General features: G+C 37.5%; 1 protein-coding gene across 2 annotated transcripts in view; it reads left to right on the top strand.

Annotated features, from left to right (window-relative positions):
* Window positions 1–25,459, top strand: part of THSD7B (thrombospondin type 1 domain containing 7B) — a 1,116,594-nt gene that overhangs the window by 999,112 nt on the left and 92,023 nt on the right. For both annotated transcript variants that reach the window (XM_058715426.1, XM_058715425.1), the window contains 2 exons: window positions 3,237–3,370; window positions 10,328–10,478. In XM_058715426.1, the coding sequence (XP_058571409.1) occupies window positions 3,237–3,370; window positions 10,328–10,478 (285 nt within the window). The remainder of the gene's footprint in view (window positions 1–3,236; window positions 3,371–10,327; window positions 10,479–25,459) is intronic.

Here is a 25,459-nt window from a genome sequence, read left to right as displayed (position 1 = left end):
GCATGAGCGGGGGAGGGGTAGAGAGCGAGAGGGAGACACAGAATCTGAAACAGACCCCAGGCTCTGAGCTGTCAGTACAGAGCCTGATATGGGGCTTGAACTTGGGAATGGCAAAATCATGACCTGAGCCAAAGTCAGACACTTAACCAACTGAGCCACCCAGGCACCCCTATTCTCACAATTCTTAAGGGACATGGTTTTTCCCCATAACAAAATCATCAAGCGGTACCTTTTAATGACACAGTGATTGTTCTTCACGCCAGCCCATAATGGAAAGGAGAGGTTTTTATTTTTGTTCCTCCTTATTGTCCTTTGGGCTTTGCAAAATACCCCTTACGTGTTCTGTTTAGTGGGCCTGTGTTCTCTGGAGAATTACATGAGGGCCAATTAGCAACTGGGCTCCCTTAAAAAATTAGTTTCAATTCAACAATTACTTGTTGAACACCACTCTCTTCTCCATGTCTTGTGAAAAACAGGCATATGGAAACTTAGTTCCTGACTGCCTAAAACTCAAAATTTTCTTTAAGTAGCCACCTAAACAAATGCTGATTATACAGGTTTGACTTTGGTTAGGACCAGAAGCATCAGGTATGAAAAGTACAAATTGTGTTTCTCTGAGCTTATTCTCTCCATATTATTTGAAGTAAAAAGTAGACTTATTATATAAAATAAAAAGTACACATTAAGACCAAGGTGAGAAAACGAGTTAAAGTGGTGTGAGAAATAGGAAATACTTAGAGAAAGAGTCAGATGATGACTTTATTGAATGTGCACGTTCCCCCAGCAACACACAATGAGGTTCTAACCTCCAGCATTGTCCCGGCTGTGTACATGTGCATCCTGACGTTATAATCTGGCTACAGGTCTACTGAAAACTGAGACAGCCAGTGAGTACCAAAGATATGCCAACTAGGGGTCATGGGAAAAGCCTTGCGGAAGCGATGGGGTTTACTTGGGCTTTGAAGGAAGGGTAGGGATTTATCAGCTAGAAGTAACAGTATGAGCAATATTAAAATAGCATACACATCTGAGGGGGAAGAAAAACAAGTAAATCCATGTGACTGGAGAATCTTTTTTAAGAGTTGCTTTTTTATATACCACTGACCAAGAGGATGGGTCAACATCTTCCTACCTAAATATGCTCCCTATCTTCCAACAGCTTTTCATTGAGGTTGGTTACTCTGCTACAGGTGTAGATTGCAGAGCATAAAGAGTAAAAACAGTAAACCAATATATGACCAGACATTAAAATGTGTATATCAGAGGAATATGCAACTAAACAGGTTTTCTTTCTCCCCCCCCCACCATCTGTCTTTGGGGTTTCCATAGGAGGGAAGGTAGTCTAAGCTCTGCCTAGTACTGATAGCTTTAGAAATATAGGCGCCTCTCAACATATTCCATCCATTTGCTTTCACATTCATACATGAGGTATGGGAAAACACTTTTTTTAATTGATATTTTCATCTACCCCATTTGTACCAAGTTGGTTTGGCAGGCTTTCATGCATTTCATATGAAAGCCAAAGAGCTTTACTTAAATGGTCTGGTACCTATTGAAAGTTTATAGAACAAGCCCATAAAGTCAGTGCAATCTTTATTTCTTGGTATAGTTGAGTTGACTAAACCCTCAGCTGTCATCAGCTCACTTTCCAGGTGTCTGCTCGGTCGGGTTCCTGTCTTTTCATTTTTGTCGATTTTTCTCTTACATCTACCATGCTAGAAGTTTTTCAGGCAGACTTTGCTCCCTTACAAGTTATTACCTCCTTATTCTAATGTAGATTCTGCTTCCAAACCTTTCATTCCATTCTTGGCAGCCTTCGCAGCATGAAATGTGATTCTTTTATTACTTAATTCCTTACTTTCCTACACCCATTTCCACTTCTATTTCCCCATCTCCTTTCATTTTGCCCTCACATATTTTTCACTTTGTGGTTTTCCTTTTCCTTGTGCGCTCTAGGTGAGAGAGCCAAATAGAACCCCACGGTTAAAAATAGTTTCTGACATTATTTGTGATTCCTAAGATGTAGTCTCCCAAATAACCTTTTCTCATTTGATTTCCATCTAACATGCTGACGGTGCTCCAATCTTGTTTTCTGATTATCCCATTACACAGTGCTTTCCCTCACATTTAGTGGAAACTTGCAAGGAACAGTTCTGTTTGGGTAGCATTGCCTAGTCATCATTTATGATTTTGTGGAATTAGAAAGGCAGTGGGAGAAAAGAACTCAGGCCTAAATTTTTATTTAAAAGGAAAAGCATTAATTAAGTATTTTGGTAATAGGTTAAATCACTCTTCATCAGCGTGCTATATTAGAGCCCTCTCTGTGATCTAGAGTAACCTATCACGCAATGAAACATTTTCTTACCAAGGGAGAGTGCTGTGCTCTATATCGACTAATGCATTTTAAATTCAGTCTTAAATAGGCAAACTCAATTGACTACCCATTGGGATACAATTGTAGGGGGAAAAAATCATCACAAACAAATGCATAGGAAGTAACCTAAGAATTCATTTACTGTAATCATTGTTTTTACCATAAAAGTGTAAATATTCACAGTCAGTAATCAATCATGCACAACCTTTACTAGTCTAGCAGTGTTTGTCTTGTGTGTGTGTGTGTGTGTGTGTGTGTGTGTGTGTCTGAGTGTTATAGCTGTGCTCTGAAAACATCCTACAAATAGCTGAATTCATATGAAGCCACAATACCCAGGAGGCTAAATGATTGCCTGTTAGCATTGATCATTTGGGGGCATAAAAAGAAATTTCCGGTGCAAATAACACCACTTTTCTTATGCATTCTAAGGACCTCTTATATTCAAGAGTAAATTTTCCTTACGTATATTTGTTTCAATTGACATCTTAAAGTACATCTGAGAATACAATACGCCATATAATTGAGAGCTGGACCGTCTAATAGATGCTGTGTGAGGTCTTCAAGGAAATGAAATGGTAATGGAATTCTTATTCTCAGTGGTAGGAAATGACTGTCCTTTGTTCTCTTCTGTGAAGGCATACCATCAAATCTTAGTTGATTTCGCCTGTATGTTTCTTTAGGCAAGTCAGTAATTTCAGAGAAGCCAAATACATCTCGCTTTTTGGGAGTGTAATTTGGCTGTTTTAGCCAGAGTATAGTTCTTGGGTTATGTTCATCAGGCATTATTAAAAGATAGGCTGTTTTCACATACCTTGGGTAGTTCCACATAATTTTTTTTTCCTTTCCTATTCTTGCTTGGCAGGTCCACGAGGCAGTCCCATGCTACAGTGAATGCAATCAGTATTCCTGGGTTGTAGAACACTGGTCTCCATGCAAAATCCACAATGAGCTGAGATCTCTGCACTGCGGAGGAGGAACGCAATCTAGGAAAATCAGGTGTGTAGAGATGGAGACACTTGGGAAATGGGCCTGTGGAACTTATACATTTTTATAAAAGAACAGTGTTGCTTATCCAAGTACACTCTGATTTTTACACCGCATACTCTGGCTTTCGCTCATCATCAAGTATCTGTGGAAGCATATGTGCCCTAACTGCCATGTGTATGGTAGGATTTCCTCTGCAGTTCAGTCACAGTCCTTACCGTTTCCTACAAGTGACTTAGGTGGGAAAGCTAATTGCATGGAGCAGGCTGGCATCCCTTCACTGACTCATAATCAGCTATAAGTAAGTCTTAGCAGTTACGGAGATTTTGAAAACAGGAGATTTTGGCTGTGATTTTGCTCTATGGGTAGTATAGTTGATGGACATGATCTTAATTTTGAATGTCAATGCATTGAAAAGCTCAATTTAAACCCTCCCTATTAGCCCTGGAAACTAAAGTCTGAGAATATTTATAAACAGTAGCAATGAATTTTAATACAAAGAAAGCACACCTCTGAAAGAACTTAGTGAATTCTGGGTTATTTACAGAGCGGTCTTCTTTAATGTTTTTGTCTTGTAAATACAGCAGTGATAAGCAAAGGAAAACACTTGGTCTGAATTTGTCAAAATGGCCTATTCAAAAACGATTTGGAAAGAAAGAATTTCTTTACCAACTGAGGATAATGGGAATAAATGTTAGAGACTGAACAAGCAAAAACTAAAATATTAATGATAAACAATGGTTAGTATGTGAATTCAAGAAGAAAATAGAGTTTAGCCAATTATTGAATCGCATGAGTATAGGGTATCATTTTGTGAGATTTAGGAAGCTCCATGTCAAACGGACAGTGCCCAAAGCCTGTAACTCCCTATTGAGTTCACTGTTGGATTGACGTCAGTTGCCAAGGCAGAGCCTGCTTATATGTGTTGATTGTTACTGAACATCAGTGAACCTACTTTATTCCATAAGTCAGTATGCACCCACATCCACCATTTCTGTGACTTAGTCCCAATGTTGCAAAACCACTGATAAGCATGTTGGAAGAAATAGCTGTTAGTGAAACTTTGATGTGCTCCTCCTCATCAACCTAAGTGAATGGCTAGTAGAGAAATTGTCTTTTTGTCATTTTGTTCAGTCCCCTTTCCTCTTGGGACTGGTGTGCTCAGGTTGTCGCAGACTTTTTTCTCTTCAAAATCTGTATCTCCTGTGTCTTGTTCTCTTGGTTTTGAGAAATGACTGATCAATCTAGCTTATCAAGGAAGAAGCAGCTGAGCTGTGGTACCTCCACTCTCATCCCAGACAGGCCTCTTACCAGTACTAAAGCAAAATCTCAGGAGAGAAAGGAAAGCTTTAAGAGAATAAATCACTACCAACAGAACTGTGGCAGGCTGACTGAGGAAAAACATACTTAAACAAGAAGGCCTTTAACTTCTCAACTCAACATATAGAGCTTGATATAATAAAAGTAACACAGCTACTGAATATCACTCTGATATGGGCTAAATTGCATTCCTCCAAAATTTATGTATTGTAGTCCAAACCTTGAGAACCTCAAAGTGTGGCTATATTTGGAGACGGCCTCTTTAAAGAGGCAATTAATGTTAAATGAGGTCACTGGGATGGGCCCTAATCCAATCTGACCCATGTCCTCATAGAAAGAGGAGATTAGGACACAGACACAAAGGGAAGACCATGTAAAGCCACAGGGAGAAGACAGCCATCTGCCATCTACAAACCAACAAGAGGGGTCTCAGAAGAAACCACCCTGCCAGCACCTTAATCTCAGACTTGGGGCCTCTAGAACTGTGTGAAAATAATTTTCTGTTGCTTAAGGCACCTAGTCTGTGATATTTTGTTGCAAATTTTGTTCTGGCAAATTTTGTCATGCTTTATGTGTATAATAACATTAATTATGGGAAGCAGATTTTCCAGGTGGGTTGCATTCCAAACCACTACTGACCTTAATAAGATGCTGTTAGAATGAATAAAATAGCTTATCCTTTCTCTTTCTTGAAACCTCTAATCTGGAGGACATCTTCACGGTTCATCTTGGGTTGCAGTCTTCAATTAATTCAAAAAATATTCTGTGTGTCAGGCAGTCTAGGCACTGGGGATAAAATGAACGAAATTTTCTATCCTCAAATAACTTGTAGCAGTAGGAAAAAAAATAAACACATAAACATAATGGAATGTCTTTACTATGAAATGCCAAGAAAAAAAATTGGATTGGAATGAGTGGGGATACTGTTTTGGAGAGGTTCGTCAGCAAAATATTGAAGCAGTGATCTGAATAAGATGAGAGATCTGCATGAATATAAAGATCTATAGAAAGAAATCCCAGGGAGAAGGAGTGTCCAAAGCCAGAAACCTTTTTTGGCTTGTTATAACAAGATGAATAGCAAGGTGTTCCATATGGCTGGTGTCACTACTCAAATCACACAGCCTTCTAAAACAATGTCAAAGAATTTTTTTTCCAACTGTTTGAAGCTATGAAATGTTTGAGACAGAGGAAATTACATAGTCTTATTTGCATTTGAAAGGACCTTGTCGGATGTAGTGTAGAGAAGGTATTTTGTAGTACATAAGTAGAAGCTGGGATGAAGTTTTCAGGGACACTGATGGTTACCTTGGGCTTGGTAATAATGAAGATGGTAAGCAGGTCACATTGGACTATTCTCGGAAAGTACAGACCACAGGATTTATTTATAAAGTGATGGTAGAATGTGGAAGAAAGAAAAGCATCAAAGATGATGGCTAGGTTTTAGTGCCTGAACAATCATAGGAATGATGGTGCCATTTGTTGAGATGAGGAATATTAGAAGCGAGTTTCAGAGAGAAAATCAAAAGCTAGCTTTTGAACACATTAAATTTGAGATGATTTTAGCCATCCGACTGCGACAGTACCGTTTTGGAGTTCAGAGAGAGACAGTGGTATAAATTTGTGCATCAACAGCTTATACATTTGGTATATATTGATAAGAAAAGACATAAGAAATGGAGACCTGGGGAAATCCAATATTCATGATGACAACAAGAGGAAAACTATACAAAGGCACTGAAAAAGAATATCTGGAAAAGGAGGAAAACCATGAAAATGGGAAGATAGAGGGTTTTTCAAGAAAACAAAATAATCAGTTGTTTCACATGGTTGTCAGAAATTTACTAAGATGAGAATTGATTGTTGAGTTTGGCCATGTGGATTCTATTAATGATGCTGATAAAAGGTTTATCTGGATTAGTAATAAACATATGATTAATGTAAATTCAGCAGGTGGTTATGGAAGAAGTGGGGGGAAGCATGTGGAGAAAGCAAATATAGACTAGCTTTAAAACAGTTTTGCCATGAGTTTTGAGGAGAAATGAGGTGACAATTGAAGGGACATATGGCAAAGAAATTGATGTTGCAGAATATGTATCTGCAGGGGTATTTTCATTTTGGAACATCTTCAATATCAGTCTTTTTAAGTCATTACTCTTGGGCTTGTCAGAACCACCAGAAAAGTCTCTTTGTAAATCATGCGTGAAATAGATAATCCTAGCAGCCAGTGTTTTGGGAACCTAATGAAAGAAAGCTGTTGATGTGGTAGACAGAATGGTGGCCCCCTAAAGATGTCACATTTTGATCACTGAAATCTGTGAATATGTTAACTTACATAGGAAAAGGGACTTTGCAGAGATGATGTTAGGATTAAAAAGGGAAGATATTCCTGGATTGTCTGGGCGGGGACAATTTATTCACAAGGGTTCTTAAAAGTGGGAAAGGAAATATGCGAGAAAGGGAAATGTAACTACAGATGTAAGGCAGAGAGAGATGCAAGTCTGCTGGCTTTGAAGATGGAGAAAGGGGCCATGCCCAAGAAATGTGGGTGCCCCTAGAACCTTTAAAAAGATAAGGCAGTGGTTTCTCCTCTAGAGCATCCAGAAAGGACTCCAGCTTTGCCAAAGCAATGATGTTAGCCTAGTATGATCCATGTTGTATTTCTATACTATAGAATTGTAAGATAATAAATCTGCATTGTTAAAACTTCTAGGTTTGTGGTCATTTTTTTCAGTGTGTTAACTCATACTTAAACCCTTATTTTTCAGTATGATACTCCCATCCTTAAGTGAGGCATGCATGTTCTAGCCCAAAGATTCTTTTTGTGACCCCTCCAGATAATAAACCTTCAGTTACCTGCAAGGGGAGTAGAGAGGCCATCAACTATCCTTGTGGACTGGAAGTAGCAGGGAGTCTGAGGGCCCAGGTACTTCTTAAACACATGATCAGTAAATCTTCCAGGTTTTCAGCCTCACCTTCAGCCATATTTCCAGAGGTATTTGGTGCCACAAGTTCCTGAAATTTTTATGTGTTCTGGGGTGTAAATGGAGTTACTTCCTTTGCTTTTCCTTGAAGTCTTAGTATTCAGCTTTCTTGGTATGTATGCTAAGTTAGTTACCACTAGTTCATCTATTTTCTATTTGTTGCTTTTGTCCTTTTCCCATGTTCTTTGTCCTTGTAGGGAAATGCCTTGGGTTTTTGGGTTTTCTTTGTTTGTGGGCTTTTTGTGGATTTTGTAACAAATTCTTTTACTATTGTTTTTTTGGCATATTGGGAGTGAACAAAGGCTAATGCAAACACTGAATTGGATGCCACTGACCAGAAGTCTTATCTCTTCTTTCTCAGTGAAATAAATAATAAAAGAACATCAGCTGAGAGCATGCAGGCAAGAAGGAAAGCAATTTCCAACTTTTAAGTTTGTCCGGAGTAAGACACATAAGATATTTTGTGGTCTTTACTTCCACTATTGACTCTTACCACAAAAGAAATTAAAGTTCATAGATGATTCTATACAATGCCTCCCTATATTAAAAGGCATTACTTACATCTTCTCTCTCCTATTCTACATTAACCTCCTTTATACAATATATAGTCTTTCATTACTTAGCACCTCACAAAGCTTATTTTGTTGTGTACAAGGTAATGGACTACTTTGCCATTTTCCTCAATTAAAAACAAAACTGTATGGCAGTTGGTTGAGCGTCCAATTCTTGATTTTGGCTCAGGTCATGATCCCAGGGTCGTGGGATTAAGCCCTGCATCAGGCTCTGTGGTAAGCATGGAGTTTGCTTAAGATTTTCTCTCTCTCCCTCTACCCCCTCCCCTGCTCATGTTCTCGATAACTCATTCTAGTATAGCATGATTTGAGGAGCACCAAAGTTTCTCCAGCATATGTATCTTAAAATGCTTATTCCTTGGCTATGGCACTGTGTCTGAAATTGTCAGATCAGCAAATGGCACCATTTAACTCTTCATTATTGTCATTTTCATCTTCACTTTATCATCACTAGAAGAAAAGTGTGCTAACAGTCAGGATCTTGCCCCTCGTGTCTGTCTGTCTGTCGGTCTGTCTCTCTCTCTCTCTTTCTTTCAGTTCTATATCTCAACAGCCAGGCAAGGGCCTGTTACCCAGTAAATCCCTAAAAATCATTCCTAAATGAATTATTATTGAAAATACTAACTTTGAATCCCATATCTAGCAGAAGAGACTTGCACACAGCTGGTCTTTCTTAAACATTTTTGAAAAAATGAATTCAAACAGAAAATTCAAATTGGGATTTAATATCAATACAGAGAAATGCCCACTCATAGGGGTATAGTTGAATGGATGTTCACAACAAAGACACAGTTGTGTAGCTAGCCCAGAGGCTGAGAAATAAAATATTACCAGGACTACCTTAAGCCCTTATCAATAAGTAACCATTCCCCCAAACCACTATTCTGACTTCTGATACTGTAGATGAATATTGTCTACTTCTTAAATTTATATGAATGGAATCGTGTAGAGCATACTCTCTTGTGTCTATCTTCTTTTGTTCAGCATTGGATATGTGATCTTCATCCATGCTCTATAATGTAACAATAGTTCATGCGTTCCCACCACCTTGATGGCATTTAATTGAATTACTTACTGCAATGTATTTATCTATTGACCTTGTTGAATATTTGGACTGTTTCTAGTTTGGATGATTATGAATAGTGTTAATATGCATATATTGTCAGATTTTTTTTCTTTTTTGATACACATTCATACACATTTATTTACATGTTATAGGCATGGAATTGTTGGGTTACATGATATGTCTATGTTTCGTGTTGGTAGATACTGCCAACTAGTTTTTCAAGGAGTTTGTGCTCCAACCGACAATGTAAGAAGACTTACAGTTGTGGCATATTTTTGCCAACCCTTGATATTTTCCATATTTTTCACTGAAGCCATTCCAATGGGTATGTAGTGGTATAATACTTCAGTTTTAATTTGATTGAGTCAATAGCGTGATTATTTTGTCTTGCCTTTGCCAGCATTCTTCTCAAGCCCAACATAGATTAGACCAAGCATCTGCACACCATGTGCTCAAATGCTGCATGTAAATGCTTACATATTGACCTTTGGTTTGTGATACCAAAATTCGTTACTGAAATGAAGAGAATACTTGAAAGAAAAACATATTCAATTATGTTTCACATTACTTGGTCATGACCTTAAATGTGTCGGACAAAGATTAAGGAAGTTTGGATGATGTGAGATATAAGTGTAGGAAAGGTCTAAGAGAGTCACAGGAACTACGAAGGCTCTCACTGTTACAAAAGTGACGATGAATTCATTCAGAGAAGGAAAGCCTTCAAAATTTGTTACCGTAAAAAGAAAATTCACTCTGTGCTGGACCTGAGTTAAAGTAGTGTAGGTCTCTTGAGATAGAGAGTTCTTCAAGAATGACAGTGGACTCCAGCTTTTTTGCGTTATTCTCTCCTGCTCTGCTGAATAAAGGATTATCATTCAATAAAGGTCAACTGGATGAAGAAGGAATATTTTTCCCTTGATTTCTCTGCTAGTCTTATTTTATGTTTAATTATCTTTGAGGGGTAAGTAACTATATCATAACTATTTTAAATTTACTCTCTATTGTTTTATCCTTTGATCTGGCTTTGCAGATGCGTGAGTGCTGCAGATAGTGAAGGGGGAGCCGTGGATAACAGCCTGTGCAACCAGGATGAAATTCCCCCAGAAACCCAGTCCTGCTCTCTCTTGTGTCCCAGTGAATGTGTCATGTCTGAGTGGGGACCTTGGAGCAAATGCCCACAGGTAATTTCTCTTCCCTTATCAGTACCCTAATCCTCCAGTGCTATCTTCACTGTTGGCCGCTATATATTCACAGTACTTGCTCTCCGAAACATTCTTCTAGTAACATGAGAATATAATTTTGCCTAAGAAGGAAGAAAAAAAAATTCAGCAAGCGAGACTGAACAATTTAAAATGCCAGTGCTTCTCTTCAGGCCTTTATCATGGGAACGCGAACAAGGAAAATAAGCCTATAATGATCACACTAGGATTTGAATGCACACCCATTGTTAAAGAGGTCTTCTTTAGTACCAAAATGATTCTCATTATAATCTCTTGGTTCTGTTCCATTTTTATCCTGGCAGAATCAATTATATCTTAGTAGCTCAACTCTCCTGTGTAATTTAGCTTCTGTTAGTGATGACCTGTTTTTGCCTTTTGCTGTTTTCCTGAAGATGAGGTGTTCTTTTGTCATGTTCTTCTTCCAGAGCTGACAAAAAACCTTTTTTAAAGTCTAAAGCATTTGCCTTTATTTTTTTCTTTTTTTAAAAAGTGGAAAAATAACGTGAGTGTGGAAAACTAAATATTCCTCAAATAGAACGGTTCCACTTAATATTCTCAGAAACTAAACTCTGATATTTTAGACTTGTATTATTTCAGCTTACAGAGCCAAAAAAAAAAAAAAAAAAGGATAAGGAGTATGTTATATGGCTCCAAACATTAGGAAAGGGAGACTTAAGGTACTTTGAATTCAGTGGTGATACTGACAGTTTATAATAAGATTGTGTTAAATCTTTGCATGGAAATGGAAAATATTTTTGAAATCAGTTAATATTCTTTACTTGCAGTTTTGAATTATTGGTTCATCATTAAATATTGCAGACTTATCTTTGACATTTCCATATTCAATTCCTAAAAGGGTTTTTCCCTTTATTATTTTTTCTTTGTTGTATCTTGTTTTGGGAGGGGTAGGACAACACAATGTTAAGATGAAGAGATATTAACGGTAATTTGTAGGAATGGAATGTTGGTCCTACTAAGTCACTTATTTTGTATAACTTAAATATAATGAAAGTTAACATTTATTGAACACTTACTGTGTGCAAGGCACATGTAAAATTATTCTCTTTAGACCCTATACCAGTCTTACTAAGTACATAATATTATCAATCCAATTATACAGATGGACAAACTGATTCTCAGGAAGGCTAAGTAGCTTGCACAAAGTTTTACACTGAATAAGTGATGGAGCTGGGAATAAACTTGATGCTGTCTGCTGAAGCCAAAGCCTTTGCTCTTACATCCTTGGCTCCCTTATCTTAGGAGAATTAAGGTAGATTTAGATCCACTACTTCTCTTTCTTTAAGATGCAGCATTTATTTTAAGAAACAAAGCAAGTTCAGGGCACCTGAGCAGCTCAGTCAATTGTGTCTGACTCTTGATTTTGGCTTAGGTCATGATCTCAAGGTCGTGTGATCAAGCCCTGAGTCCCCTGTTAGGTTCCACACTCAGCTTAAGATTTTTTTCTCTCTCTCTCCCTCTGCCTCTTTCCTCAACTCAGTCAGTCTCTCCCTCTCCGTCTCTCCCCCTCCCACCAAATTAAAAAATCAAAAAGGTAGAACAAAGCAAGTTAACTGTCAGTATGATTATTCTCTGACTACATATAGATAGTTATAAGTACATATATTCACACTTTACAAAATGTGGCAGCATACATTATTAATCAACTTGCAGAAGAATTAGCAACCTGAATAAGTTAAATGTAGAGGTCATGATCTTCCTTCTCTTTTTTCCAGTTTTCTCACAGTAAACTCCATTAGGCTTCACATTACAATGAAAATGTTGCCTCTTAAGTTAAGGAGTCTGTCCATTGAGCTAAATGTCTGTTGTAGGAGCATTTTATACAATGTTGTGATGGCCTGGCATCCTGTGTTTATTTCTTTGAATTTCTAAGAGGCAATTTTCTTTAAGGTTTGCTTTTCCCAACATAATCACACTACTTTTGGAGCATTTAGAAATTGGAGATAGAGAAAACATTTCAGCCACCTTTCATATGTCTGGAAGATGACATTGGCAGTTACTCGCTTATCAGCAGGAAGTGAGAGTGTTGGTCTGTCAACTGCTTATGTACCTGCTCAGTAAAATAATGATGATAATAATAATAATAATAATAGCTATGACAACAGTAATAACTTTCATTGAGCACATCTTATGTAACAAGCACTGTGCTGGAATTTCATAACACTATGCTATGATGATAGACATTTGTCCACAGTCACTCAGGTCTGTTTGACCACAATGACCTTGTTGTTTCTAGATGCTGTGCTGCTCTCAAGTGTAAATAAAGTCTTTAAAATGGAAAAAAATGTAGTCAGGGCTCAAACCTGACTCTCTTAAATGTGTTGCATAATTTTAATAAATTGCAACATCTTAGCATAATGCCCCAACGTTATAGGTGCTTAAGCAGTACTTGATAATGATCATGATCATGATTATAGCAAAGTTAGCAAGCTGGATCTTTATACTTGAAGTTTAATTAGCACTTCAATGTGCATTTTCTGAGAAAAATAAAACAATTATTGTGTAATTGTTCTCTATAGCACGTACTAATTTGTGCATCTAACTATTGGCCATTATTTTACTAAATTCTCCTTTGATAGTCAGCAGTGTGATATATCTTAATAAGACCAATTCACTATGTTTTTCTTTCATCTTTTTCTTACAAGGGCAGTCACACACATAGAGTGTGACTTATAGTCAAACACATAACCAAAAAAAAACAAATAAGGAGAAGTGCCCCCCCCCACCAACCAACAAAGAAACAAACAAAAACAGGATATTTCTGAGAAAAAAATATGTTTGTCTTTATATGGTACTCTGAAATTTACATTTTGATTTAACTGTAAAAACTACATTTAATGTGAAAGAAGCTTAATATGTTTTAAATATAGTAAATAGATTTGCCAGTTAATTAAAACAAGCTTAGCAAAACCAATTATTTAAGTAAAATTATGTTTTGATTTCCCAGCATGTGTCCTACACTCAGGCTAAGCATATGAGACAGACCATCACTGCTACCAAAGAACTCAGAGCTCTGGTATCTTTATAAATACATACTGTGTATGTATAACAAAGGATTCAATAGATGAGTAGCAATGTTTATTAGTTCACACTGTGTTTACTAATAAAGTGGTAGGCAATATATAAAATGATTATACTTCCTAACCTCTGGGTCAATGACTTTCACTCTTGCACATGTAAGAAGCCTCTAGAAAGTACATTTACACACAGTATCTCTGCCCTGTCCTATAGATTCTGATTCAGTACATCTGGGTGAGGATCATGAGTTTGCATTTATAAAATTTCCAGGTGATGCTGATTCTGCTATTCTGGGAACACATTCTGAGTCCCAAGGCTGAGGCCATTACATTCAAGTCATGTTTTTTTCTCAACCTCACTGTAATCACAACTATTTGTTGAATATTGAGTGAGCATGTAGAATTAATTGGACACATAGCTTATATTTACAGATGCTTTTCATGTGCCAGAAATGTGCTTAGCACTTTGTATTTATTATCCCACTTAATCTGCAGAATGCCACTATGAAATATACTATTATCCTCCCAATGTATAAATGAGCAAACTGAGTCTCAGGTTAGTAACCTGCTTTTAAACAGCTAGCAAAAGGGACATGACTATTTAAGTCTGTGTAATCAATACATAATCCCTAACCACTCAAAAGAAAAAGAATCCATACTTCCTGTTCTAGAGAATATGCTAACCTATAAAATCTGTTGTCTCTTTTTGTGGTTTACTTTGGTTATTGGATTTGTGAATAAGTTGAATAATCTACATCATTTGACTAGTTTGCCAAGGAGGGAAAGCAAAATAGTCACAAACGAGGGTGTGATCTAATGCACGGGAAAACTTGCTGGCTGTGTGGCTATGGCCAAGTTACTTAAACTTCTGAGTTACAAGTTCCTCATCGGGAAATAAGGACAATGGCCACTGCTTTTCCAGATCATTTAAAGATTAGAGATAATGTGTATAAAGTGAACAGCACAAGTATTACTTGATACAGATTTGTTAAAAAAAAAAAAAGAGAGAGAGAAAAGTAAGAAGCAAATCAAAGTTTTATACTGTGGTTGGGAAACAAGATAGGTTGGTATATATTTTCTAAGTCATACAGGTAATGTCCCTTCTTTCACATAAAATGGGTTATTATGTGATCTTACAGAAATAAAATGTCACCTTCTCTGCTGAAAAAATGACTTATGCTTAATTTGATAGTAGTCCCTAAAAATAAGGCTTCAGAAAGATAACTTTGAATGAATGGGTCACTGACCTTAAAGTTACTGCCAATTGCAAAGCATACCAAAGAGCAAATAAGACAAAGGCATTAAAAATTGTGTTGGGACCATTTTCACTGTATTGGAAAGAACTGGAGACTATAAATGGATCAAGCAAAACAAACACAATTCAAGGCAGAATTTGAAGAAAATGGAAAACCACGTGTTTCATTTATTTTTATGTTCTTGTTTTTCATACAACATACACACACACCTCATTTATTTTTTTATCCCAATATGCTCACTTCTCTAGAATGCTTTAATGTGGAAGGAAGCTTATAGAATTGCACATTTAAAAACCTTTTCAATAGTGTTCACTCTTTAAAGCTATACGTATGTGTATAAGTACACAAATATGAAAAATACATATATAATAGTTCACTATTACCAAGAATTTCTTTTTTACCTACCTAATCCTAATTGTTTCCCATTTTCATCCTTATTCTTTATAAATTTTGCTGCTAAGTATTATTCATAGAATCTTATATTCTTCAAGAGAGGTTTATAAATTTCTAAATTCAGAAACTGTTCAGCCCTTGACATAACTGAAAGAATATATGGTTCTCGTCATGTATGCTGCCAATCCCTACAGAAATTTTCTATTGAGTAATACATATTTTCTATTTTTATGACTCTCCTTGGAGGCTTACTGAAGGAATTTCTGAAACAATAATGTTGATAGAAGGCAGCAGAGAGGGTCCTAGAAGTGAATTCCAAAGTGAGGTATACTTGACAAAAATAAACCTTTGCAAACCCTATCCAGAAAGATGACTTAAGTTCAGCAAACCTACTTGAACTTTAATTGATTTACTTCTGGCTGAATGCATCAAAAGCTGGTCAGAACTATAGCTGGGCATACCCTTTCACTGTAGGAATTGGAGACTCATTTAACAGTTGTCCACATACAATCTCATGATCAAACAGTGACTCAAATCTTTGCCTTATTACCAGGGCAACTTCTGAAGAAGCATCACAAAGGAGGGCTTTGCAAAGAAACTAGAGTTTAAGTGCGACTGAATCTGGATTCTTTCATAATCTTAATATGATGCGAGTATAGGTATATACTAACAGATATATACTACCATTAACCTCCCAGGTGAAGAAACTTTTAGTTTAAAAGAGAGAAATGTAGACCAGTTTTCTAAGAGCTCCAGAAGTAAGCATTTGAGGACTAAGGAAAACCTTATTTTTTTCATGGCGCTCCAGTATTATTTTTTGTAGGGTCTGTCAACAGTGACATTTTATTACTGATGACTCAGCATTTTCAGTACCTTAGCACTGAAACAGCACTCTAAAAGTTATGTTTCCAGGAAAACAATGTACCCCAGTGTATACTATTCATATTCACCTCCAAGCACTTTATCAACCTCTTTTCAATCCATAACATGCAGATGACAACCTGTATTTGTCTCTGGAGGGCATGTCTAATGGTCATGACCCTTAAGTTACCTTATGCTTTTCTTTGACTCACAACTGAAGGCCAGTGGAGGAAAATGATAATTTTTTTATATGCTGGACTGAAAACTCTGGTTGTTTTTGTTAAATTGATATTGTCTCTTTATTAGAAGCCAGTAATTCATTACTCAGAGCTTTGTGGAGTATTTTACCCCACTGTCAGTGAGATTTAATATAACCTAGAACCATTCTTACTTCCAGAATTATACTAGGCCCTGCCAAAAAAAGGGTCTCATTTCATGCAATGTAGTAGCAAATGATAATCCTATAAAGGCAGCCTTTGGGCTCATCCAGTTTTTTTTTTTTTTTTTTTTTTTTTTTAATTTAATTTGTTTTTCTTTCTTTTGCAGTGTGATTTTTTTGAATCTCACTATCATCAATTTGGGATACAAAATAAGTTTCTATTGCACTTAGTATCTCTGTCTCTGTCTGCCTCTTCTCTACTTATCTTTACCTCTTGACCTCTATTTTTAGATATGATTTAGTAGAGAATAAAATAGGGGGAAAGTCTAGAGGTCTCATTGTTTGTTACATAGGCAGTATTTCATTCCATCCCTTTATTTTCCAAATGGTAACTGTCTGCTCCGTTGTGCCTAGTGTCCCTTGTGCAGAGAATGCTAGTTTACCTTTTTTTTTTTTTTTTCAAATCACAAAGGTCTACTCCTGAGAGTTGAGAAAGGCTAGCATCTGGCTATGCTAAGTGGGCAGAGGCTACATGGGTGGGTTAACTGCTTCAAAAACAGACTTTCAATGAGCCCTAGTTTTGAGTCCTAATTTCACCTCCTTTTTCAGATCTTTTAGTAGTATTTCCTGAAGTTCTTCACAGTGTTCTGTCTTTAACCCAAATCTCTATCAGTAGAATCCTCACACAATTTATGGTGTCTCATGCCACAGAAAAGTATTTAGTTTCTATGAAACTAAGTTATTTCTTGCTTAAAAACTTAAAAGATTTATTTAAAAAATATTTCTAATATTTTTATTGTTTAAAAATACATGAGGATATCTAATTCATCTGGGTTTTAGTTTTGTATATGGTATGAAATAGACTTTTCTCTTAAATTCTAAATGAATATTCCTCCACTGACTTGTTTCTGTATTTTATATTGTACGTATTTTTTAACTTGTTCATGAGAGGGTTTCTTTTCTTCATTTTTTTTGTCCTATGCAATTAAAATTTACATAACTGTAATTTTTTTTTTCTGTGTGCATTTCTGCTGGTTATGCATTTCTGCTGGTTAGTTCTAAGGTCTAATTAAACTTGAATGTTATATGTATCTTGTACCTACTATGTTTTTTAAGTTTCCTTATTAATTTTACTGGTTGCCTTTTTAAATTAGTTTACATAGTTCTTTTTATATATATTTAATTTTTTTTAACGTTTATTCATCTTTGAGAGACAGAGAGCATGAGCAGGGAAGGGGTAGACAGAGGGACACACAGAATCCAAACCAGGCTCCAGGCTCTGAGCTGTCAGCACAGAGCCTGACGTGGGTCTCGAACTCAAAAACTGCAAGATCATGACCTGAGCCGAAGTTGGAAACTCAACCAACTGAGCTGCCCAGGCGCCCCTTACATTCTTTTTTTTTAATATAAAATTTATTGTCAAATTGGTTTCCATACAACACCAGTGCTCATCCCTACAGGTGCCCTCTTTAATGCCCATTACCCACTTTCCCCTCCCTCCCACCCCCCCATCAACCCTCAGTTTATTCTCAGGTTTTAACAGTCTCTTATGTTTTGGCTCCCTCCCTCTCTAGCCTTTTTTTTTCCCCTCCCCCTCCCCCATGGTCTTCCGTTAAGTTTCTCAGGATCCACATAAGAGTGAAAACATATGGTATCTGTCTTTCTTGGTATGACTTATTTCACTTAGCATAACACCCTTCAGTTCCATCCACCTTGCTGCAAATGGCCAGATTTCATTCTTTCTCATTGTCAAGTAGTATTCCATTGTGTATATAAACCACATTTTCTTTATCCATTCATCAGTTGATGGACATTTAGGCTCTTTTCATAGTTTGGCTATTGTTGAAAGTGCTGCTATAAACATTGGGGTACAAGTGCTCCTATGTATCCTGTATCCCTTGGGTAAATCCCTAGCAGTACTATTGCTGGGTCATAGGGTAAGTCTATTTTTAATTTTTTGAGGAACCTCTGCACTGTTTTCTAGAGTGGCTGCACCAGTTTGCATTCCCACCAACAGTGCAAGAGGGTTCCCATTTCTCCACATCCTCCCCAGCATCTATAGTCTCCTGATTTGTTCATTTTAGCCACTCTGACTGGTGTGAGGTGATATCTCAGTGTGGTTTTGATTTGTATTTCCCTGATGAGTGACGTTGAACATCTTTTCATGTGCCTGTTGACCATCTGGATGTCTTCTTTAGAGAAGTGTCTATTCATGTCTTCTGCCCATTTCTTCACTGGATTATTTGTTTTTCAGGTGTGGAGTTTGGTGAGTTCTTTATACATTGTGGATACTAGCCCTTTGTGCAATATGTCATTTGCAAATATCCTTTCCCATTCCGTCGATTGCCTTTTAGTTTTGTTGATTGTTTCCTTTGTAGTACATAAACTTTTTATCTTATGAGGTCCCAATAGTTCATTTTTGCTTTTAATTCCCTTGCCTTTGGGGATGTGTCAAGTAAGAAATTGCTGTGGCTGAGGTCAGAGAGGTTTTTTTCCCTGCTTTCTTCTCTAGGGTTTTGATGGTTTCCTGTCTCACATTCAGGTCCTTTATCCATTTTGAGTTTATTTTTGTGAATGGTGTAAGAAAGTGGTCTAGTTTCATTCTTCTGCATGTTGCTGTCCAGTTCTCCCAGCACCATTTGTTAAAGAGACTGTCTTGTTTCCATTAGATATTCTTTCCTGCTTTGTCAAAGATTAGTTGGCCATACTTTTGTAGGTCCAATTCTGGTGAGTCTCTATTCTATTCCATTGGTCTATATGTCTGTTTTTGTGCCAATACCATGCTGTCTTGATGATTACAGCTTTGTAGTAGAGGCTAAAGTCTGGGATTGTGATGTCTCCCGCTTTGGTCTATTTCTTCAATATTACTTTGGCTATTCAGGGTCTTTTGTGGTTCCATGCAAATTTTAGGATTGCTTGTTCTAGCTTCGAGAAGAATGCTGGCATAATTTTGGTTGGGATTGCATTGAATGTGTAGATTGCTTTGGATAGTGTTGACATTTTAACAATATTTATTCTTCCAATCCATGAGCACGGAATGTTTTTCCATTTCTCCCTTTTCCAGTGTATCTTCTTCAATTTCCTTCATAAGCTTTCTATAGTTTTCAGCATACAGATCTTTTACATCTTTGGTTAGGTTTATTCCTAGGTATTTTATGCTTCTTGGTGCAATTGTAAATGGGATCAGTTTCTTTGTCTTTCTGTTACTTCATTATTAGTGTATAAGAATGCGACTGATTTCTGCACATTAATTTTGTATCCTGTGACTTTGCTGAATTCATGTATCAGTTCTAGGAGACTTTTGGTGGAGTCTATTGGGTTTTCCATGTATAATATCATGTCATCTGCAAGGAGGGAAAGCTTGACTTCATCTTTGCCAATTTTGATGCCTTTGATTTCCTTTTGTTGTCTGATTGCTGATGCTAGGACTTTCAACACTATGTTAAACAACAGCAGTGAGAGTGGACATCCCTGTCGTGTTCCTGATCTCAGGGGGAAGGATCTCAGATTTTCCCCATTGAGGATGATATTAGCCGTGGGCTTTTCATAAATGCCTTTGATGATGTTTAACTATGGTCCTTCTATCCCGACTTTCTCAAGGGTTTTTATTAAGAAAGGATGCTGCATTTTGTCTAATGCTTTTTCTGCATCAATTGGCAGGATCATATGGTTCTTATCTTTTCTTTTATTAATGTGATATATTACATTGGTTGATTTGCAAACATTGAACCCTGCAGCCCAGGAATGAATCCCACTTGATCATGGTGAATAATTCTTTTTATATGCTGTTGAATTCGATTTACTAGTATCTTATTGAGAATTTTTGCATCCATAATCATCAGGAATATTGGCCTGTAGTTCTCGTTTTTTGCTGGGTCTCTGTCTGGTTTGGGAATCAAAGTAATGCTGGCTACATAGAATGAGTCTGGAAGTTTTCCTTCCCTTTCTATTTTTTGGAATAGCTTGAGAAGGATAGGTATTATCTCTGATTTAAATGTCTTGTAGAATTCCCCAGGGAAGCCATCTGGTCCTGGACTCTTATTTGTTGGGAGATTCTTGATAACTGATTCAATTTCTTCACTGGTTATGGGTCTGTTCAAATTTTCTATTTCTTCCTGTTTGAGTTTTGGAAGTGTGTGGGTGCCTAGGAATTTTTCCATTCTTCCTAGTTGTCCAGTTTGTTGGCATATAATTTATCATAGTATTCCCTGACAATTGCTTGTATTTCTGAGGGAATGGTTGTAATAATTCAATTTTTATCCATGATTTTATCTATTTGAGTCATCTCCCTTTTCTTTTTGAGAAGCCTGGCTAGAGGTTTATCAATTTTGTTTATTTTCTCAAAAAGCAACTCTTGGTTTCATTGATCTGCTCTACAGTATTTTTTAGATTCTATATTGTTTATTTCTGCTCTGATCTTTGTTATTTCTCTTCTTCTGCTGGGTTTGTGGTGTCTTTGCTGTTCTGCTTCTGTTTCCTTTAGGTGTGCTGTTAGATTTTGTATTTGGGATTTTTCTTGTTTCTTGAGATAGGCCTGGATTACAATGTATTTGCCTATCAGGACTGCCTTCACTGCATCCCAAAGCATTTGGATTGTTGTATTTTCATTTTCATTTGTTTCCATTTATTTTTTCATTTCTTTAATTGCCTGGTTGACCCATTCATTCTTTAGTAGGGTGTTCTTTACCTCCATGCTTTTGGAGGTTTTCCAGACTTTTTCCTGTGGTTTATTTCATGTTTCATAGCATTGTGGTCTGAAAATGTATGTGGTATGATCTCAATTCTTTTATACTTATGAAGGGCTGTTTTGTGACCTGGTATGTGATCTATCTTGGAGCATTCTCCAAGGGCATTCAAGAAGAAAGTATATTCTTTTGCTTTAGGATGCAGAGTTCTAAATAGATCTGCCAAGTCCATCTGATCCAATGTATCATTTAGGGCCCTTGTTTCTTTATTGATCCTGTGTCTAGATGATCTATCCATTGTTGTAAGTGGGGTGTTAAAGTACCCTGAAATTACCACATTCTTATCTATAAGGTTGCTTATGTTTGTGATTGTTTTATATATTTGGGGGCTCCTGTATTCGGCACATAGACATTTATAATTGTTAGCTCTTCCCGATGGAAAGACCCTGTTATTATTATATAGTGCTCTTTTTCATCTCTTGTTACAGCCTTTAATTTAGAGTCTAGTTTGTCTTATATAAGTATGGCTACTCCAGCTTTCTTTTGACTTACAATAGCATGATAGATAGTTCTCTAGTCCCTCACTTTCAATCTGAAGGTGTCCTCAGGTCTAAAATGAGTCTCTTGTAGATAGCAAATAGATGGGTCTTTTTTTAAATCAATTTTTTATCAATTTATCTATGTCTTTTGGTTGGAGCATTTAGTCCATTTACATTCAGTGTTATTATTGAAAGATACGGGTTTAGAGTAATTGTGATGTCTATAGTTTTCATGTTTGTAGTGATGTCTCTGGTACCTTGAAACATTTCACTCACAGAATCCCCCTTAGGATCTCTTTGTAGGGCTGGTTTAGTGGTGATGAATTCTTTCAGTTTTTGTTTGGGAAGACCTTTATCTCTCCTATTCTGAATGATAGACTTGCTGGATAAAGGATTCTCAGCTGCATATTTTTTCTGTTCATCAGATTGAAGATTTCCTGCCATTCCTTTCTGGCCTGCCAAGTTTCAGTAGATAGGTCTGCCCCTAGTCTTATGGGGCTCCCTTTGTAAGTTAGAGCCTGTTTATCCCTAGCTGCTTTCAGAATTTTCTCTTTATCCTTGTATTTTGCCAGTTTCACTATGATACGTTGTGCAGAAGATTGATTTGAGTTACTTCTGAAGGGAGTTCTCTGTGCCTCTTGGATTTCAATGCCTTTTTCCTTCCCCAGATCAGGGAAGTTCTCAGCTATGATTTGTTCAAGTACACCTTCAGTCCCTTTCTCTCTCTTCTTCTTCTGGAATTCCTATGATACGGATATTGTTCCATTTCATTACATCACTTAGTTCTCTAATTCTCCCCTCATACTCCTGGATTTTTTTTATCTCTCTTTTTCTCAGCTTCCTCTTTTTCCATAATTTTATCTTCTAATTCACCTATTCTTTCCTCTGCCTCTTCAATCCGAGCTGTGGTCACCTCCATTTTATTTTGCACCTCATTTATAGCATTTTTTAGCTCCTCCTGACTGTTTCTTAGGCCCTTGATCTCTATAGCAATAGATTCTCTGCTGTCCTCTATACTTTTTTCAAGCCTAGCAATTAATTTTATGACTATTATTCTAAATTCTTGTTGCATTATATTGCTTAAATTGTTTTTGATCAATTCGTTAGCTGTCGCTATTTCGGGAGTTTCTTTTGAGGAGAATTCTTCCGTGTCGTCATTTTGGATAGTCCCTGGAGTGGCGCAGAACTGCAGGGCACTTCCCCTGTGCTGTCTGGAGTAACTTGTGTTGGTGGGCGGGGCCACAGTCAGACCTGATGTCTGCCCCCATCCCACCGCTGGGGCCACAGTCAGACTGGTGTGTACCTTATCTTCCCCTCTCCCAGGGGCAGGACTCACTGTGGAGTGGTGTGGCCCCTGTCTGGGCACTTGCACACTGCCAGCCTTGTGGTGCTGCTTTGATGGGATCTGGTGTATTAGCTGGGGTGGATCTGCAAGGTGCACAGGGGCGGGGGAGGCAGGCTTAGCTCACTTTGCCCTTGGTTGTCCCCTGCAGGAGGGTCCCTGTGGCACTGGGAGGAGGCAGGCAGACCCTTCAGAGGGATGGATCCACAGAACAGCACTTGGGTGTTTGTGCGGTGCAAGCAAGTTCAGTGACAGGAACTGGCTCCCTTTGGGATTTCAGCTGGGGGATGGGAGAGGGAGATGGCGCTGGCCAGCATCTTTGTTCCCCGCGGAGCTGAGCTATGTCTTCGGGGGCTCAACACCTCTCCCTCCCAGTGTCCTCTCACCCTCCCCGCTCTCCAGGAGCAGCACTGTTCACTTTTAACATTCCAGATGTTAAGTCCTGCTGGCTGTCAGAACTCATGCAGTCCAGCCCCTCTGCTTTTGCAAGTCAGACTTGGGGGCTCTGCCTTGCCCAGCGGGCTGCCCCTCCACCCCGAGCCAATCTGTGTAGCGAGCACCGCCTCTCCACCCTTCCTACCCTCTTCTGTGGGCCTCTTGTCTATGCTTGGCTTCAGAGAGTCCATTCTGCTAGACTTCTGGTGGTTTTCTGGGTTATTTAGGCAGATGTGGGTGGAATCTAAGGGATCAGCAGGATGAGGTGAGCCCAGCGTCCTCCTACACCGCCATCTTCCATCCGATCCGTTAGTTTACATTATTAGATTTTCCATATGATATAATCATACAACCTATATATAGCCACAAAATCTGCAAATAATTATATGTTATCTTTTTTGATGTTTATATTATTTTTCTAGACCTTTTATTATCAAGAACTTCATAAGTAATGCCAAAAATCGAAAAGAAATCATTTTAGTCTTTCCCTGGTTTTAATCATAACATGTTTGAGCCATTTTTTCTCATATTTAAGAATTTCCTCTAAATTCCTTTTTAACCTATTTGTAACTATATCTGTGTATATGTATATATGTTTTCAGAAATGACTTGTTTCATCAAATGCTTTTTACTATTACTGATACAAGTTTTAGAGTTTGTCCTTTATGAATATTATGATTTCAAAATAGAACTGACTTGGAAATGTGCATGTATTTTAAAACTATATGCTTATAGTTTATCATTATTTTAATTGGTTCAGGATGTTTCTCTCTCTCATTCTTCCCATATTAAAATGTTGTATTTAATATTATGCTTATTTGGAAAAATACATGTGAAAGGTTTCCAGATATTTCTTTTCTGTGAGCCAGTTTTTTGAAATACGGGAATTTGTTCTTTAAAATTTTATTTTATTTTTATTTTTTTTTCAGACTTTTTTTATTTTTTATTTATTTATTTTTTTATTTTTTAATATATGAAATTTACTGTCAAATTGGTTTCCATACAATACCCAGTGCTCATCCCAAAAGGTGCCTTCCTCAATACCCATCACCCACCCTGCCCTCCCTCCCACCCCATTTCAACCCTCAGTTTGTTCTCAGTTTTTTACAGTCTCTTATGCTTTGGCTCTCTCCCACTCTAACCTCTTTTTTTTTTTTCCCTTCCCCTCCCCCATGGGTTTCTGTTACGTTTCTCAGGATCCACATAAGAGTGAAAACATATGGTATCTGTCTTTCTCTGTATGGCTTATTTCACTTAGCATCACACTCTCCAGTTCCATCCACGTTGCTACAAAAGGCCATATTTCATTCTTTCTCATTGCCACGTAGTATTCCATTGTGTATATAAACCACAATTTCTTTATCCATTCATCAGTTGATGGACATTTAGGCTCTTTCCATAATTTGGCTATTGTTGAGAGTGCTGCTATAAACATTGGGGTACAAGTGCCCCCATGCATCAGTACTCCTGTATCCCTTGGATAAATTCCTAGCAGTGCTATTGCTGGGTCATAGGGTAGGTCTATTTTTAATTTTCTGAGGAACCTCCACACTGCTTTCCAGAGCGGCTGCACCAATTTGCATTCCCACCAACAGTGCAAGAGGGTTCCCGTCTGTCCACATCCTCTCCAGCATCTATAGTCTCCTGATTTCTTCATTTTGGCCACTCTGACTGGCGTGAGGTGGTATCTGAGTGTGGTTTTGATTTGTATTTCCCTGATAAGGAGTAACGTTGAACATCTTTTCATGTGCCTGTTGGCCATCCGGATGTCTTCTTTAGAGAAGTGTCTATTCGTGTTTTCTGCCCATTTCTTCACTGGGTTATTTGTTTTTCGGGTGTGGAGATTGATGAGCTCTTTATAGATTTTGGATACTAGCCCTTTGTCCGATGTGTCATTTGCAAATATCTTTTCCCATTCCGTTGGTTGCCTTTTAGTTTTGTTGGTTGTTTCCTTTGCTGTGCAGAAGCTTTTTATCTTCATAAGGTCCCAGTAATTCACTTTTGCTTTTAATTCCCT

Source organism: Neofelis nebulosa, chromosome 2 (assembly GCF_028018385.1).
Source record: "Neofelis nebulosa isolate mNeoNeb1 chromosome 2, mNeoNeb1.pri, whole genome shotgun sequence".
NCBI lineage: Eukaryota > Metazoa > Chordata > Mammalia > Carnivora > Felidae > Neofelis > Neofelis nebulosa.
Note: the sequence above shows the minus strand (reverse complement) of the source record. Positions and strands in the feature narration are given on the sequence as shown.